This window comes from Pteropus medius, unplaced genomic scaffold (assembly GCF_902729225.1).
Source record: "Pteropus medius unplaced genomic scaffold, Ma_sr-lr_union100, whole genome shotgun sequence".
Lineage (NCBI taxonomy): Eukaryota > Metazoa > Chordata > Mammalia > Chiroptera > Pteropodidae > Pteropus > Pteropus medius.
In genome coordinates, this window is record NW_024351568.1 from 84,385 (window position 1) to 103,012 (window position 18,628).

The following is an 18,628-nucleotide window of genomic DNA, read 5'->3' on the forward strand; positions in this document are numbered from 1 at the left end:
ACACATGCATGTGCACACACCCGCAGTCACTCAGAGCCGCCCCTCTCCCACTATCCAGTCAACACCCTGCACCAGAACGGTGTGTTACTGATTGATCAGTGATGATGTTTGACTTCTGCAGACGTGTTTGACGGTCACTGTCAGGGAAATAAAATATATTCCCAGCCGAGACACACCCTCGTAGTAGAGATAGAAAAGTTTTATTGAATGAGTACTCAGCCGGAATGAGATGTGCATCATTGGCGCTCTGCTAAGAAATTACGAAGAGAGAAAACCGTTCTCATTCCCCTCTACAACTAAATAGAGATACAATACGGCACATGTTCTTTAAGCAAAAACAACAACAGCAACAAAAAGAAAAAAAAAAAACCCTTGTCCTGAAATAAGGGGACTTGATAGCACCATTTGTCACACAGAGGTCATCCTAACTTTGCCTGTGTGACCACCTGTGTTAGACTATTGGCTTTATCCAGAGGGGGAAAAACCTTTGTGACAGGAGGTAGTTTTGCAAATGGACAAGGTGCCTGCTGAGGATAGGCTCCTTCTCTAACAGGAACTAGGAGACTGAGGTGGCAAAAAGGCCTACCTAGTCTTCAAAGGCACACAGTTTAAAGAGACAGGCAAGAACTTCCATGTTTTCTAAGATAAATGCCGGAAAAAAGAGAAAGAAATCTCTTTTCCCATTTTCAACAGGGAGAATTAAGCCTCTTATTTTTATGTTGTATTTGTCCTTATAAATTATTGGCCAACTTCACAAGACTGTGACTCTTACTAGCACACAGCAGCGCAGCCTGGAAACAACCTTTTAAGATGTCAGTTTCGATGGGGACCCTGTGAAACATAGAACCCTGACACCTAGCACAGCCTGGGAAACCTCTTACACATCCCAAGGACCCACTGCGATAGGTGTGACGTGCTGTCCTGTCATATGTGATAGGTGCACGATGAACGGGAGGGAGCCAGACCTAGTGTAGCCCGGCTAGGGACCGGCTGTCTTAGTTCATCTGTGAGAAAGGGAACATTCTTAGGGATTGGCAGTCCCTGTCTGTCTTTGATTTGCAATTTCCTGGGAGGGGTGTGGAGGACCAGTCAGGGATAAAGTCCCCTGTTGGAGCGGTGGGGAGAAAGAGCCCTGGAAGCAGGGATTTATGAGGATCACCTTAGACATTCTCAGTCTGTCAACATCTCATCAATGTCCAGAACTCCCCATCACTGCTATGACAACTGAGTACTGAAGCACTGACTGTGGGGAGCACCCCACAGTGATCTTAGGTGGAAGATCAACAGTCTTTAGGGACAGGATCTGCAGGGCCTCCTAGGCATGGGGCGGGTGGAGAAAGACTGAGAAGAACTCTCAGAGGACTCAGAAGGACCCAGGAGGGGCATTCTTGGGGTGGAACCAGGCTGGGAGGAAAGTGGGTCGCAGTGGGGCAGACTTTCTGAGACACTGGGCTGTGGGTTTGGAATTGACTCCTGGATCCCCATCATCACTGAGGGTCACAAGAGATGCCTCCTCCAATCCCAGACCAGGTTGTTTCCAACCGTGAAAGGTAGGGAGAGGGAACAGTTCAGCCTCAGGGGTTGCGGGAAGAAATTAAGCACTCATGAGCCTAGGAAGGGGCCCAGAGGGAGGAGGTAGTCTTAGAGTCCCGATCTTCTGGGGGCAGTGGGTGGTGTGGCGCAGGGCACGTGGGCAGAGGCCACTGTGGGAGGACGTTGAGATATTTCTATGTGGGCGGAATTACTGGGGTGCGTTGAGTGCCTGGGGAGGAATGGCGTGGTTTCCGCCTGCCTCTTCCAAAGCTCTGATCCCCCAGTCTGGGGTGGGGTGGTGGTGAATAGGGTATACATGGCCCTGGCCCCCCAAAACCACCACGGAGACCTGGGTAGGGAACAGCCATACCTCAAGGGCCCTTCGAATACCTTCAGATGGATTTTATCCAGCTTCTACCCTACATGAGAATTATGTTTCAGACTGGGTTACGGCATTTCTGTATTGAGAAGCTACAGCTCCTAATCGCTGAAAAACTGAATAATGTTGTTTCCAACCTGGGATCATCCTACTGTCTTATGTCGAGTGGTCGGGTCACCTGCTTCATGTGGACCATTACGAAATAACTCTCTTAAGGTGTTCCCTCGACTCAAAACCTACACTGTCTATTTCACCCAAAATCTTCTGGTAAAGTTGAAAGGACTGATGGCATTCTTAAAATCAGCAAAACGTCCAGAAAACTTTGAGCTCCCTTGGCCAAAGGTATTCTCACTAACCCATTTGGCCACATTGTCCACTCACTCAGGAACAAGTCGGTTATCCACTTGTCTTATGCATCACTGACTGGAAGATCCATGTGTCTAGGGATTTCACCCCTAATATTAGCCTCTGCCCTACTGTATCAGACATGGCAAAATATCACGAGAGATACATGTACTATATATACTCAGTCTCTCTCACCAACTTGGTAATGCTTCTGTTTGGCCATGAGAAGAATTACCAAAAAAAAAAAAAAATTAATGGCTATCTTTCACAATGAAGCCAAATAGGTTGAATTACAATTAATAGTATTGGACCTATGGAGAACAATGTGCCACGGAGGATGGTCCTTTATCAGTATGTGACAACTGATAGGGCATTTACTGATCATTTTCCAGGAGCAAGTGCTAACGATGAATCTTTTACATCTACAAAGTGTATTCTCTTTAGGGACAAGTAAAGTAGTAACTATATTCTGTATTTCTGGTCCATGGGATAAGATTCTCTTCCATTGCTCTGTTTCTCAATGGTTCAGATTATGGCTGTGCGTGCGTGTGTGTGTGTGTGTGTGTATGTGTGTAATTTCAGTCTTCTAAAAAAAGCTTTACTGAGGTATAGTTGACAAACCTGTGAGATATTTAAGATATGTTGTGATGATTTGATACATGCATACTAAGTGAAAGGCAAATTGATACATGTATACTAAGTGAAAGGCCAATTAAGGCTTTGATCTGGGTTTTCTGACTTCCTGTTTTACAGTTAACAATAAAAAAACTAATAGAAATTGGAATTTGTGAACTGACAAAGGTGTACCTTTAAAATGTTAATGTTCTATTTAACTGATAAATAGAAGGTAGAAAAGTCTAATAATGTTAAGTATTAGGAGGTATAACTTATTACAGCTGGATTATTCTAGTGACTCAGGATTTTAAGTTACACGAGAAATACTGGGCAGACCATATAAAACATTAACACTTTAATAAGTAACTTTTCAATGAACAGCAAAGAAAAGGTAAGGAGTACATACAGGTGAACAGACTTGAAAGACGCACGTAAGAAAAGCCATACAAATGTATTCCGTATCCTGATTGCAATCTGCCTTACATTACTACTTAACAACTTATGCATGGACAAATGTACCATGTTTTAAAAATACTTTTGTGTCTATGGCCATGCCACCCTGAATAAGCCTGATCAAGCCTGATTTTGGAAGCTAAGCAGGGTTGGGGCTGGTTAGTACTTGGATGGGAGACCACCTAGGAAGACCAGGTGCTGTAGTAGTAAAAAATAAATACTGAAAAATAAGGGATTGTAAGCTGACAAGGTCCTTGCAATCTGTGAGGTCAACCAAGGGTTGCCGTGCCTAAAGCAATAATAATAAATAAAATTAAAATTAAAAAATAAAGACTTCTGTGTATTGGGCTATCTGAATTATGAGCCCTTACATTCCAGAAATGCATTATGAAAATGGTAGGCATCGACTGATCCGGAAGCATAAGTAAAATAACTCATTGATGTGCATGAAGATGGATACAGGAACCACCATGAAGATAAATGATGGTGCACTGGGATAGATAGGATTCATAGGGCTTCACATCTTTTCCGTTTATGGCTAAATTTGAAAATAGCTATTATAAAAGGTCTTTGTATCAGTGATTTTATATGCTGAGAAAGACACATTAAAAAGGACAGGATACTTGGTTTGGGGGACACAAACATGTATGGAAACATAAAAATGCACACTTTAAATCAATTACATTTAAATCAAATCCTTGTTAAATGTATAAAACTTGCCATTTCCAAATCATGTTAATGCATCAGTATCGCTGTTCTTGAGGTTATGCTGCTACTGCATCAGAATATTGTAAATAAAATATAATGGTACGCTACTACAATCCATGCTCACTGACATCGTTTTCTTGGCAGCTTGAAATTGACCTCAATGGGAACATTTACACCAGAGAAATTGACGAAGATTACAAATCTGGGCTTGACGTAATGTATTAGTGAATGTTTAGATGGAAAGAAAGTGGTTGAGAATATGTTAATGATGAAGATTGAATGTCTATGTGTATGGTGTAAGTGGGCTTTAAATTGTACATAGGACACACAGTTAAGGGAAAATATTTCCTTTCAACATTCAAAAACTAATATTCCATATGGCAAAAGAGTGATGCACATCATTGAGGAATGACATTCCAACACATGTCATTGTTGCACTGTCTTCCTATTGCTTAAAGTAATGCATTCAAAAAAATGTCAAAAGATGATGAGCAGACATTTTATAAAAGATAGAAATGGTAAATAAATGCATGGGGAAAAAAATCACCCAACATCATAAGTCCTTCGGGAAACGAAATTAAAACCAAAGTGAGTTTCCAATACACATTTATTTATAAACTGAATAGTACCCGGCAATAAAACCAAAAAGTAATTAATGTGAGCAATATTGTTGAATCTCAAAATAATTGTGCAGCATTAACGAAACCAGTATTTAAAAACATAAGAGTATACGCTTTATGATGCCTATTTAAAATTACAGAAAACACAAACCAATCTCTTGTCAAGGAAGGTAAATTGATGATGGCTGGAGGGCTGGAGAAGGGAGAGAGATTATAAAAAAGCTCAAGGAAAGTATGCGGGTGACAAGGTAAGTTCACCTTCACGTGTGATGGTTTCGTATCTTTATCCCTGTCAAAGCCTACCAAATTGTACACGTTCGATAATTGCACTTTGCTGCACATCGATGATACACACATCTGAATAAAGCTTTAGAAATTGGTTCGTAGATGTCACTTTTCTTGGAAAATTAGGTTGGCAACCCTCTATGGACTCTACCACCTCTCTCCTCGGGCCCGGGGAGGCACAGCGTGCCTCAGTGGCAGCAAATACTGGCAAGCAATGAAGACTGTTGCCACCTGAACAGGAATGCCGACTGGGTCACAAAAGACACATCACTGGACTACAGGATCATTCTTCTAGTCTTGTTTTCTTGCCTCTAGAGCAATGGCCTTGATGTGAACACCCCAAAGGCTAAGGGAATCCACAAAACCTTTAATTATTCTCCCTGCCAATGACCTCAGCTACAGGAAGGAGCTATGGAGGTCTTGAGAAATTCTGTACATACTGATCACACCAGGCAGTCAGAGGGACATCTGTGGATGAACTTTCAAAAGAGGCACATCCCATCTAAAAATACTGCATTCTCCTGCACTCCTTATTAAGCCAGTGTTTCTGTCCTAATTATGTTTCCACCTGACCCTTACTGTTACAACAATGACACTAACCCAGAAAGTTGTGTACATCATGGCACATGACTCCCTTACAGGCCTGGGGGAGGAGGTCTCAACTTCTCTCCTGGTACCATGATTATGAGGACCACAGAGCCATGCATCCTTTCTTTCAAGGCTTTGGGAATCAGTGCAGAATAAACCAATAACAGACAATCAGTTACTTTCTTGCACCATAGTGTCCCTTCTGAAGCAGAAAGGTTGGGATCCCAACAAAACTCTGTTCAGCTCTATGTGTTGAGAGATAACAGTTCTACTTTCAAATAACCCTGTGCAGTGAGCAGTACTGCCAAATTTAAAAGTACAAAAAGACCTTTTACAAAAAGATCATAAGCAAGAGCAGTTTCCAGGTTGGTGAATTAGAACCTGGAAAAATTCATCACTAGTATAACATGAGAACACTGTCCCTGAAAGAGATAGTCCTTTTTAGCTGAGGATGGGTCCTCTGACCAAAACTGGGTCAGGTCCATCCCCTGAAGTCAGAGAAAAAAGAAAGAGGATTCTGCCAAGGGCTCAGGGTATTCATAATGTCCTCAAGCAAAAGGGGGAACAGAGGTCAGGTTCCCTGAGTATATTAGCACTGGGACTGATGCACTGTGCAGTAAACCCAGGTGGGAGAGGTGAAATGGCTTCGACCACAGAAACTGGCCGCGACATAAATCTAGTAACAGCCAGGGGCAGGTTAGAAAGTGCAATGCAGTTCCTGAAAACCTCACACGTACCTGAAACTTCTCAGAATCTAGCACAGTGAATATCTGGACAAAAGAGATTTAAAATCAGGTAATGGCTTCGACAGTGTCTCCTCCAGGAATGTTATACTGAATGACAGAAGAAAACATTCCCGGAACACTGAAGGCTCTTCTCCAGTGTGAACTGGCTGGGGTTTGAGGTTAGATTTATGGCAAATGACTTCCCACATTCACTACACATGATGTCTTTCTTTAGCGTGAAGTCTCTGGTGTGGATGGAGATCAGATTTGTAGGTGAAGGGTTTCCTACATTCGCCACACTCATAAGCCTTTTCTCCAGAATGGATTCGACGGTGATGAGTAAGGCCAGCACGTTGGCTAAAGGATCTCTTACACTCACTGCACTCATAAGGCCTTGTGCCAGTATGAATTCTCAGGTGTTGAATGAGATCAGATTTGCGGGTAAAGGATTTCCCACATTCGCTGCACTCGTACGGCCTTTCTCCGGTGTGAACGCTCTGATGCTGAGTGAGAATAAGTTTGCGGCTAAAGCTTTTCCCACAGACGCTGCACTCATATGGCCTTTCTCCAGTGTGGACATTCCGGTGTCCAATTAAGTTACAGAACTGTCTAAAGGACTTCCCACATTCACTACACACGTAAGGCCTTTCTCCAGTGTGAACTCTCTGATGCTGAATGAAATCAGATTTGTAGGTAAAGGACTTCCCACATTCATTGCATGTATAGGGCTTTTCTCCAGTGTGACCTCTCTGGTGTTGAATGAGGCTAGAGCTTTGGCTAAAGGACTTCCCACATTCCCTACACTCATAGGGCTTTTCTCCAGTGTGAACTCTCCGATGCTTATTGAGGCAAGAGCTTCGGCGAAAGGATTTCCTACATTCGCCACACTCATAAGGTTTTTCTCCAGAATGGACTCGACGGTGATGAGTAAGGCCAGAGCGCTGGCTAAAAGACTTCCCACAGTCACCGCACTCATAAGGTCTTGTGCCAGTATGAATTCTCAGATGTTGAAGGAGATCGGATTTGCGGGTAAAGGATTTTCCACATTCGCTGCACTCATAAGGTCTTTCTCCGGTGTGAATTCTCTGATGTTCAGTGAGGATAACTTGATGGCTAAAGCATTTCCCACAGACACTGCACTCATACGGCCTTTCTCCACTGTGGACACTGCGGTGTGCAATGAGGGTGAAGAACTGTCTAAAGGACTTCCCACAGTCACCACACACATAAGGTCTCTCTCCAGTGTGAACTCTCTGGTGTCGAATGAGATCTGATCGGTGGGTAAAGGGCTTCCCACATTCATTGCACTCATAAGGCCTTTCACCAGTGTGACTTCTCTGGTGTTGAATGAGGCTCGAGACGTGGCTAAAGGACTTCCCACATTCGCTGCACTCGTAGGGCTTTTCTCCACTGTGAACTCTGTGGTGTTTAATGAGACTAGAGCTTTGGCTAAAGGACTTCCCACATTCGCCACACTCATAAGGTTTTTCTCCAGAATGGACTCGACGGTGATGAGTAAGGCTGGAGCTTAGCCTAAAGGACTTCCCACATTTTTCACACTCATAGGGCTTTTCCCCAGTGTGAACTCTCCAGTGGTCATTAAGGCTATAGCTTGTGCTATAAGATTTTCCACATTCACTGCACATGTAGCATCTCTCTCTAGTATGGACTCTCTGGTGCTGAACAAGTGTACGTTTGCAAATGAAGTCACTTGTACCTTCATCAGAGTCATGATGAGTTTCCCCCCTGTGAAAGGCTGGCCCACTCTCAGTGTTCCTGTTTGACTTGTCCCTGGTGCGTGTTGCCTCATGCTGGAGAACCCTTGAGATGGCCGAGAAGTCCCTCACACCCTCTCCACAGATTAAGGTCTTCCCAGACACACAGAATGTGCAATCCTTCACAAAAGAGACTTTGCCCGTGTTGCTTCCAAAGCGTTTCTCTCCAGTGTGCTGCTTCTGATGCTGAAGTTCTGCACTGAAATACAACTGTCTTCCATATGCTCCAGTCCTGTACAGTTTCTGCCCATGAGGTGTTCCCTGGTGCTTAGTTAAGTGCAAAATGTCTCGCACGTCCGCACCATACATCTCACGAAAACAGGGCTTCTGGAGAGACACGCCTGCCTTGGGAGTCCTGACTCGTGATCCCGACCCTCCTTGTACAGAAATGCTCTGCTCAGAAGGTGCCTCCTCATCCTGGACTCCATGCCAACTACCTGAAAGCAAGAAATGCCTGTAAAGTTCGTGTCACCTTTGTTGGGGGGAAACAGCTACTATGCAAGTTCATGTCTGACGAACCTAGCAACCAATAATCCAAGTGATTGTGTGCGAGATCTGGGAGTTGGTTCAGGTGGAGAATGGGGCTTCCTAGCATGAGTGCGCTATCAAAAGCACAGAATGGGGGAGTCTTCATGAAGTGAAAGACACCACCGTTCAATGTGACAGAGAAGACAGGGTCTACGATTCATTTCTGCACTAATGACTTTCCAAAGGAATTTGTCTGCTGTTGACATGTGAGTGCAGTGCAGAAAGGTGTGTCCAGACCCAAGAAGATACGACTGTGATGGGGCAGCTGGTGATCCAGGACTGCTGCAGACTATGTGCACACCTGGGACACGACACACATGAGCCAATGTAGAAAGCAGTGCCAATGGAGTGGTGAGCTAAACGGGTGAGACGTAAAGTTCAGATGTGAGGTTAACCCCAGGCTGGAAGTCAGAGTAGGAGCGACAAGTGGTAGAGTTGACAATTTGACAAACTGTCAAGAAAGGGAAAGACAGAAATGAAGTGTGACTGTCGGCACTGACATCGAAATATTAGTGAAACAGAAGAGGTTTCTGGTATGATTTGAACACAGTACTGACATCATGCCCTTGTCCACGTGCCGCTCCTCAGGGCCAGGCTCCCTCCGAGCCCATCTTGCCACGGCTGGATTCAGTATACGTGTGAACCACTACCTTCCAACCTGACCCAAATGCCTCGATAAGCAGATGCATGGCACCTTGATGACACAAGTACTAAGAGAAAGACGGGACAGATGAGCAGCCAGCACTAGCCCAGGACAACTCAGCACATGACAGGACACGGGAACAAGAACAACATACTGCAGAGAACTTTGGGAGAGGATCTTGGTAAGAACAGCCGACAGTCCGTGTAAGGAGTAACTACGGCAGTGATAGCAATTGCTGGCATGGGCAGGCATGAGGAAATGTCTGTCAGCTAGAAGAAGGAAGCTGGCCTAGGATCACAGGTGCCTGGGATCTAGAAAAGTCACCTGGGCAAGGAGAAGGCAAGTAAGGTGGTGTGCATCATGTTCACTGGCAGACTCTTGACCTTGATTCCTTCCCTGCAAACCTGCAGGGCAGCAGGGGTTGGGGCTGCTCAAGGAAGGAGAGGGCAGTGCACACACCTCAGCCCAGCCGACCACGGCGCCTACCCAGGGAACTGGGGAAGGAAGCAGAGCCCGGGTTCCTGCTGTGAGGACAGACCTGCTCCTGGAGAAAAGGAAAGGGCAGAGCCTAGCTCACAGCACAGGGGTGAGTCTGAAGACCTTACCCAAGGAGGTTATAAGTGCCCAGTTCTCCAGCATCACATCCCGGTACAGACGTCTCTGAGCCTCATCAAGGAGATCCCATTCCTCTGAGGAGAAGTACACAATCACATCTTCAAAGGTCACCCTGCCCTGGCATGATGGGGACAGATAAAATCAGGAAAAGCTCCTCTCCTAAGAACCCACAATCTCTTCCTGCCACATCCACCCGATGCCCGTCCTCCTCCCAATCTTCCCAACTCAAAGGACAAACTAGGCCCTGTTGCCATTGGCGCCACTGTCTCCTCATGGGCTCACTGATCACAGGGCACAGTCATAACCAAGAAGAGGCAGGTGGATAAGCGGAATATCCGAGTTGTGGACCTGGTATGGAGTGCTCCGCTGACTCATGTCAGACTTGCCAAAGTCACACAAGTCTTGATACCAGGGCCCTAGAGCCATCAGGCATACTCCCGAAGTACACATGTTCCTGAGATCCCACAGCCACATGTCTAGGTTCATCACCAAAGGAATCTCCCTGGCCTCCCTGCATGTTACTGCTCTTTTAATTACCTTCTCTTTAGCTCACCGGTGAGGGTGGGATTCTCATCTCAGGGTTATGGGGATGCCCAAACCCATGACGCCTGACCCTGTCCAGAGGCGATGGACAGCAGTTTATTAATCACATAGATTCACAACCTGGGAGGAGGACACCACAGACTATACAGGGCCATGTGTGTCTGCACTCTGAAAAAGAGTGTACAACCAGAACCTGTAGAATGCAAGCTTTATAAGATCAAGGGGGCGGGATATCTCCTGGTTCCTGGGAAACAGTATGACTGGCTTTTCTGAATAACTCTGGGCTGGTGGGAACAGAAACCCATAGGGATGGATAAGCAAAAATGGCATCTGCTCCCTTTGATGAGAAAGTTGTTTGACCGGGAGACTTTATCAGTGGCAGAAAAATGGGGAGAACTTGCACTCAGGCCATTTGAGTCCTTCCAGCTATCACATGTAAAGGCAGCACATAATCCTGGACCTTAGTGTTTGGCCTTAACACAACTGGGCAACAGCATCCAATGTTACCCGAGACCTACCAGGGTTTTGAATAGCAGTGGCAGCCCCAAATCCTTCTACGAAGGCCTCCCTGCCTGGCTCCATTCCAGGCCTCAGACTTAGCATCACAGAACTATATGTGGATCTCAGATACCCATGGTCCTCTTCAGCTTGTGCTGCACTTGATGTCCCCTCAGCAGTCACAACTTTCCTCTGCCCACGTTAGCCTCCTTCAAAGATGCATCTCACTGGTGCCCACTCCAGGCTGACTCACACAGGTCACCACACCTGGAAGTCACAGATGACCTAATTCTCCAGGGTGAATGACACACGCCGGTCCGCACTAATCCTCACAAATTTGTAGTGGAGTTCTAAGTGGTGAATAAGCACGATCTCAGGCGCGAGTATCATGTTGACTTAATCACTCCTAAGCTTTTGCACCCATCTCATATCTACGTTTCCACTGGCAACCTGGGCCACCTGCCACAGTATCCTGCACCTGAGACACTCGCTATGCTTGGCCACTTACCTCCTTCACTTCCATTTGAAATCCAAAACCATTACCCAGGAATCCAAGAGAGACAGTCCCAAGCCCCTAACCCCCATCTCCCACCGATTCCTGGCATCCTAACAGCTTTACCACCGTCGCTAGAAAAATGCTCCTCTTAAACATTACCAGTGATTCATTTACCCTGGCCCACACAGTAGCCATGACATTTTCGATATCTCCATCCTTGATCCTTCCCCAGATTTCAAGACTTGTGTGGGTAACTGCTCACTTCATACCTACACCTAGTGATTCTCAAATCTCAGATGATCCAGATACCTCCCATGAATATCACTCCTACCACCAGCTGCCTCATCTCAGATGATGGAGCTTCCATTCCCACAGCTAAGAAGAAAAGCCCAGGAATATCCCCGAGTCTTCCGCTTCACTCCCTCACCAGCCACCCTGGAAAATAAGAGCTGCCATTTAAACGCACTTCCAGAATTCAATCATATCTCTTATGCCACCACTCTCTCTAGTCAATTACCTTTACACTGAGTTATGGCGGCAGCCTCCACCATCTTCCTCCTTCATCCCTCTCAACCCCACCATCTATAATCAGACTATAGCCAGATGGAGCCAGTTAGGACCTCGATAGTATCACATCCCTCCTCTAACTCAACTGTTTCATTAACGCCAGGACAGACACACTGCTTCCCAGGCTGTCATTCCAATCCCGACTCCTGTTTCCGTGCCCTTTGTTACCACATGGGAAGACCAGATCTGTGGCTTCCTGAACATTCAAAAAGTTCTACTTCACACATGTGCACACCCTGTAACCCGTTCATGGACTAACGTTCCACACCTGTTGACATCGGTTGACAAAAATGGGAAAAACTTCATGTAACCCTTGCCATGGACTTCAGACCCTGGGCTTGGGGTTTCCCCAGGGTCTCCAGACGCCAAATCCGGGGAAATGGCGCTTAAGAGCCCCAAGAGGCATTCTCGAGAACGTGTGGGTAGGGGTGAGGGGCTAGGACACCCTCCGCTTCCCGATGGTTCCAGTAGCACTTGGCAGCCATGGGAATGTGGAACGAGGCAAGCCTTGGAGGACCGAGGGCACGGCGGAGTTCAGGGGGTTCGGGCCTCCCTGCACCCCTGTCCCGGCCAGGAAGATGGGACTGGAGCTGTTTAACATGGAGGCCTCCGTGCTCGGGATCACCGCTGCCCAGATGTCCTTTTCCGTCACCCCGATGGCGCCCACCGACGCCGGGCCTGGGCTGCAGGACGGGAGCAGCACGCGCACGCGGGGCTTTACGGTCGAGGGGCTGAGGGCGGTGAGGCCCCAGAGACTCGCATTCACCTCAGCCGGGCCCCTCGGCGCGGCCGCCGCCATTGGACTCTGGGGCGAAACTGGAGCGGAGGGGGCGCCTGGCACCGTGGTCCCCGACTCGGTCTGGCGGAGGGCACCGGGCTGCGTCGCCGCGCCTCACACCCGCGCCTGTGAAACGGGTACCACGACGCCTCTCGCGTCTTCTCTAGTTTCGTCACCTCGGTCTCGACTCAGAACCCTGGAGCTGGCACCGGGCGAACAAAACCCATAGCAGCCAAAATAGCCGCCATGAGTAGGAAGCCGGAAGTACTGGCCCGTGGGGCGGGCCACACGCAGAACATCCTCTCTTCTAAGTTCTTACTGGCTAGTGGTGCTGCCGCTCGACTCTGAGCATTCTGGGTAATGTAGTCCGCTCAGAGCCAAAGACTGCGGATAGAGAAAGACTTATGGCATAAAAGATGAGGCTCAGCCCGGAAGTGCGTTGGGAAGTGGCGGATTCCCCCTCTTTAAACGGATGGTAGTCATATTTCCGCGAAGCGCTCTCTGCAGCTGATCACCCAACTTTGGGAGACTTCATTTCAGACGGGTGTGTAGCTCAGCGCGGTACCAGAGGCTACAAATCCAAATCCACATGTTCCGTGGAGTCATTCTGCCACAAAACATGTTCCCCGTTAGCAGAAGCCAGTAAACATCATCTTATTTTAATGCAAACGCATGCACTGCATATCATAACAGCAGTGTTATCAGTTTATGTATGTTTGGTCAGGGACAAGAGAGAAAACACTCCAGATTGTGTCATACCAAGAAATATAGAGGGATGCCGTTGGGTACAAAGATGGATCTGACAGCGTTTAACCTCAACTACATTTCAGACTCTTCGAAGCTTATTGACTAATCCCACTCTTTAAATCTTATCCTCAGTAGCAATAATCCTGCTAAATTGGTTTGGCAAGAATTTCCCATCCTCAGTATCAGACCACCAATGATGTTTTATCAAATGTCCTCATCTCTGTACACGGTACTGCTTGTAAGATCTATGTGTCTGGGGATTTCACCTCCAATACTAGACTCCGTTCTACTATATCAGACACGGCAAAACATTACAAGGGACACAAATACTAGACTCAGTCCCTTTCACCAACTTGGTAAGGCCACCTTTTGGTCCTGAAGGAATTATGAAAAATCAATGACTATCTTTCAAAATGAAGCCTTAAAGGTTGAATCACAGTTAACAGAGCTGGAACTATGAAGAGCAATGTGTCAGGGCGATGGTCCCTTATCAATATCCAACCATTGATAAGACAGTAATTATTCCCCCAAAGTAACTCCTGACAACAAACCTTTTCCACCTCTAAATACAAAGCGTTGACTTACTTTGCTTAGCATAATGCCCTCAAGATTCATTTTTGTTGTCACAAGTAGCAGGATTTCCCTCTTTCTCATGGCCGAATAAATTTTATTGTATATCTCTATACTGCATCTTCTTTATCCATTTTTCCATTGAACACTTACTAAATAGAGAAGGCTGCTGAATTTGACATCTGGCTAAACCTCATAATGGGCCTGTCACTAATCCTAGGACAAAAGTTTGAACTCAAAATGGGTCCTATAATGTATTTTGGAACAAGTCATTACATATATTTATTGCTTCCTTTCTGTCCACATGTCTTTGCATTCTCTACATTCCAAACGAGATTGATTTCTTCAGATCACTGAAAACTGTATGTGACTTCACATACAGGTATCTTTCCAGGTGATTTTATTTTTTCCTACAGAAATCGGCTAGGCTGTAATATCCTCTAAAAATTTATGATGTTTTCCAGGTAGCCTTGTGGAAATCAAGCACACAGTGACACAGCACTTTCTCCCAAATTTGATGTTTCTCTCCATATATCTACTCAAAACTTTCACGGAACTCCCCATGGGGTTAGTGAAGCAGAATTAGTTTAAATAAAATCTCTATAAGTGTGTAAAAATTTTTATTTTCCAATTGTACTTTTAGCTCCAGAAAAGCATCTGTTGTCACTCAACATTTTATCACAGATTCCAGGAGAATGCTTTGTACCTGATTAATCACCTACTTAAAAAAAGTGAAAACAATTTAATAATCAATCCGAATGCAGAAACCAGAGAGTTATATCTGTTGAACCAGATTAAGAAAAAAATATTTCCTGGTGCATGAGTCAGAGAATAACGGAGACATATTTCAAAATTCCAGCACTATCACATGTCTCGTCTCCGGGACCCCGATTTGTCTGGGCCACTTTAGCGGCAATCTTCTATAAACACCTGTACTTTCCACACGCATCCTTTCAACGTCTTCACCCGCCATCCGCCCCATATTTCACTACACACTTGTCGCCCACCAGACTGCTCCAAAAACGACTCTCTTTCCCCAAGGGACACCAATGACTTAAGTGGTGAATGTCTAATGCCCACTTTCCATTTTCCACCTTATTGGACACTCGAGCAGCTGTAGGAGAGGAACATTCTCTATTCTTATGTCTCTGGCGGCGCCTAAGACCAAAAGTGACCTAAGGCAGATTAACAAGAAAAGAGCACCCGATTTTATGACATGTTTACACACGCACACGGGAACCTTCACAAAAGAATAAAGACGTGAAGAAGTGACCAGAGCACGAAGCTTTACCTTGGAGACAAAGAATGGATAAGATCTGTCCATTCGAGAAGAATCGACAAGACAGAGGGTTTGGGGGTCGCGCCGTGGGTCATTTGTGGTGAAGAAGTATTAGGAAGATGGGGGCGCGTTTGACAGGTTTCCGGGTACGGATCGCTCAGCCGTCAGTTGTGCCTCTGCGGCCCGTCTCCGGTGATGAGGAATGTCTCCCTCCCTCCCGGTCCAGGGACGTTCTCTTTCCCATGGGAGTTTCCTCTCCCATTCTGAGGAATATGAGCGGTTCGGCGTGTCCTCCTGGCATTCGCTGTGTCTTCCGTGCCTGGGGTTGCTGATAATGTCCCAGATAGGCACCTTTTGCGGGGGAGACACTCTGGTTTCCTTCAGAGCATTCTGGGTAGTGGCCCACTCACCTTTGTTCCTCAGGACACTCGCCTCTATGGCTCCAGAAGCCAGAAGCTTCTCTCCTTCGGGGGCTGTGAGGATGCAGGCAGTTATCTCTGGAAAGGAAAAAAAATGCAACCTAAAAAAATAAATTGAGGACAAACTATCAAGGTGTGACTTCCGTGTTAGCACCCGGTTTCAATCACAGAATAAAGACGATTCGTCCGTCGCTGTCCCCTGAAGACGTGCACGGTTTGTGTGTTCAAGTCGCACAGGAGCCGGGTGACCGTGCCGGTGTGTCTGGGAAGCGTGGCCGGCGCACGGCCTGCCAGCGCTTCGGGGGAGTGTTCCACGTCCACCTGGCCGCCCGGGAGTCACCTGGGGAGTTTATCCCCTTCCCGGCAGTCACCGGAAAAGCGGAATGTCCAAGGTTCCCGTCTGTGCCTGTCGGCAGCGACAGCCAGGAGTTCAGAGATGGGCAAGCGGGATGCCCTGCGCCGGCTCGGCTCAGAGAAACGCGCTCCGAGGTGACCGGGACGAGGTAGGGCGTTCTGATAGCCCAGACGCGGATACGTCCCGCTGCGTTCGCACGGGTTGTCAGGCGCCGTCTGGTGACAGCGTTGATCTCGTTGTTAAGGGTAGAAGATTTTCAAGTGAGCCAACTAGCTAAGTCAGCTACAGGGAAGAAATATCTTTAGATACCTGAAGTTGTCCTACTTGCTTGTGTGTGGTTTAGGAAATGTATTGTATAAAATATGAAGATGGCCAATGTCTGCTTCTGTAATCCATTTACTTGTTAATTAAGGGTGTTGTTCCGGACAAAGATATGCTAACAGCCAACTTCCACTTCTGTAACCTGCTTGCTTGTTCAGGAGACAACCAGGATATGGCCTTAAGCTTTATCAGCTGCCTCGTTTGAAAGCTCGGGGCTGATCTCCTCTAGCCCTGCGTGGTACAGAGTCAGTCGCCGGCCAGCCAATAAAGGCTCACAATTAATCTCAATTGGCTCCGTGGGTCCCAGATTCGTTCGCGCCATAACACTCGTGTGCTCCCTCCAGAGCTGTGGGGACGTGGGGAAGAGATAATATTTCGCTGTTGTGCCCGACACAGAGCGGGACTGGACTGGTCTCGACATTTTCGTGTTTCGCTTCAGGCTGGGAACTGGCCCGGGCAGTACCCGGAGCCCTAGGTAGGAGGCCACCGGCCACCCGCTGTCTTTTGCGGGCCTGATCCTCAGGGCTCCTCCACAGACATGTCAGCTCACATCGGAAACACAGGTGGAGAGACTCTTGCCCGTGGGCACGAAGACGAGAGTTCTGGGCCAAGAGCGATGGGTCAAGTCTATGGGCGGACCGTGGTACCGCAAGGACGAATTGACCTGTCGACCAGCCCTGTCACCCGCTACGGTGCCCGAAAACGGTATTTTGTGCCGCATTAGGCAAGGACATGCTCCCCAGGGGTGCAGGGCTCAGATCTGACCATGACGCCCACCCGGCTCTGTCCCGACTGTTGGCGTGGCCAGCCTGGGTCTAGGCAGAGCCTCTCACGAGCGCGGCAGTTCTCGCTCCTCTTGGAGCTCCGCAGGAGTGAAGGGATGGGATTTGGCCTCGGTGCCCGAGACGGAGTTCCAGGAGGCCGGCGGCGTTATCAGGTTTGCCCCGGTCATGCGTGCATGTTAATGTTTTCTCCAGTCACCGGAGATTGTATCTGCAGGAGATTGAGGGAGCGACGGTTTGGGCAAGTCCCAAGAAAACTGTTGGGCGCCCTAGAGGGGTCGACCAGCACCAGACACTGGCCCTAACCCACGAAAGGCTACGAAGGTTGCCTGGGGAGAACAGGAGACGGTGTCCTGCCCGCGGATGCCCGCACACCACTGAGGTGAAGGCCAGCCTGGGTCCCAACATCCCGAATGAGTTTCTCAAATTTTCTGGTCTGGCTACTATGGTGGGGAATGTGTAATGGACACGAAGCCCGGCATAGGAGGCCGCGGGCCGGATGGCTCCTAGTGCGTCCTGGGCAAGGGAGACCTCTCCGTGGAAACGCGGACAGACCCGGAGCTGTGGCGCGGAGGGACGGGTCGTCGTTGGACGTGCCGTGGTCCAGGAGCCCTCCGTGACCAGTGGTACCGCCTCGTCCCTGGTTGTGGTTCCCAGAATCCGTATTTTCTTCCACCGTGTAAGCCAAGACCCACTCTGCGGTGTTAGTGGCCCATGGGGTCGGTTCCACGGAGCACAGAGCTCTGGGCATGACCGTGACACCGCTCGGCTCCATTCTTCTGGCTGATGCCACCCGCCTGGATGTGGGAAGTGGCTCCAGTGAGCCCCGGGCTTGGCTGCGGTCCTGTGTCCGGGCTCAAAAACGAAAGGGCGGCGGGTGTCCTCATGCCGGGCACACAGCGTGCAGGAGCCTGCTGCGGACAAGGCGACTGTACCACGAAGGCTTCCTGTCCGGTCGTCAGGCATATTCCTTCCGAGACTGTAGCCCGCTGCCGCATGGGAAGGTCGATGAGGTTGACACAGTCCCTCCAGGTGCTGTCTCCAGGGCTCCACTTGAGCTTCGCAGAGCCATGCACATGATCGTTCGCGCTCTCCTGGCCAGGGGCCACTCGCACGCACGAGAGAGGACGCTCTGTTGGCTGAGCCACCAGCCTCTCCTCCCAGCTCCGGCCCAGATAAGAGTCGCGCTTTGAGGTGGACCGATTAAGACTGGATGACATGACGGCCCACGGTGGGCCGTGGCTGCCCGTGATGACGATTCATCTGGCTAGCGGTTGCTACCTGGTGGCCGCTGTTAGTTTTCTCGGCCTGGAGCTCCGTGGAAATTGGAAGGAGTGGGATTTGGCCACAGTGCCCGAGGCATAGTTCCAGGAAGCCGGCGGCATTATCAGGTTTGTCCCGGTCGCGTGCGGATGTTAATGTTTTGTCCAGTCACTGCAGATTGTATCTGCAGGAGATTGA

At 48.1% G+C, this 18,628-nt stretch overlaps 1 protein-coding gene and 1 pseudogene across 2 annotated transcripts; one reads left to right on the forward strand and one right to left on the reverse strand.

Annotated features, from left to right (window-relative positions):
* The first annotated feature begins 3,413 nt into the window (after positions 1-3,413).
* On the forward strand, positions 3,414-3,532 carry LOC120587055 (uncharacterized; annotated as a pseudogene).
* A 2,810-nt stretch (positions 3,533-6,342) lies between these two features.
* Positions 6,343-13,109, reverse strand: LOC120587042 (zinc finger protein 256-like). 2 transcript variants are annotated; one of them, XM_039843650.1, is made up of 4 exons: positions 12,683-13,105; positions 9,803-9,929; positions 6,891-8,463; positions 6,689-6,715 (listed from the first exon to the last, which is right to left on the reverse strand). In XM_039843650.1, coding segments are annotated over exons 1-4 (1,734 nt in total). In that variant the 5' UTR covers positions 12,716-13,105; the 3' UTR covers positions 6,689-6,714. The 2 variants fall into 2 exon arrangements, with proteins under 2 accessions (XP_039699583.1, XP_039699584.1); XM_039843649.1 differs by having other exon boundaries at positions 6,343-8,463; positions 12,683-13,109.
* Between the last annotated feature and the right edge of the window lie 5,519 nt (positions 13,110-18,628).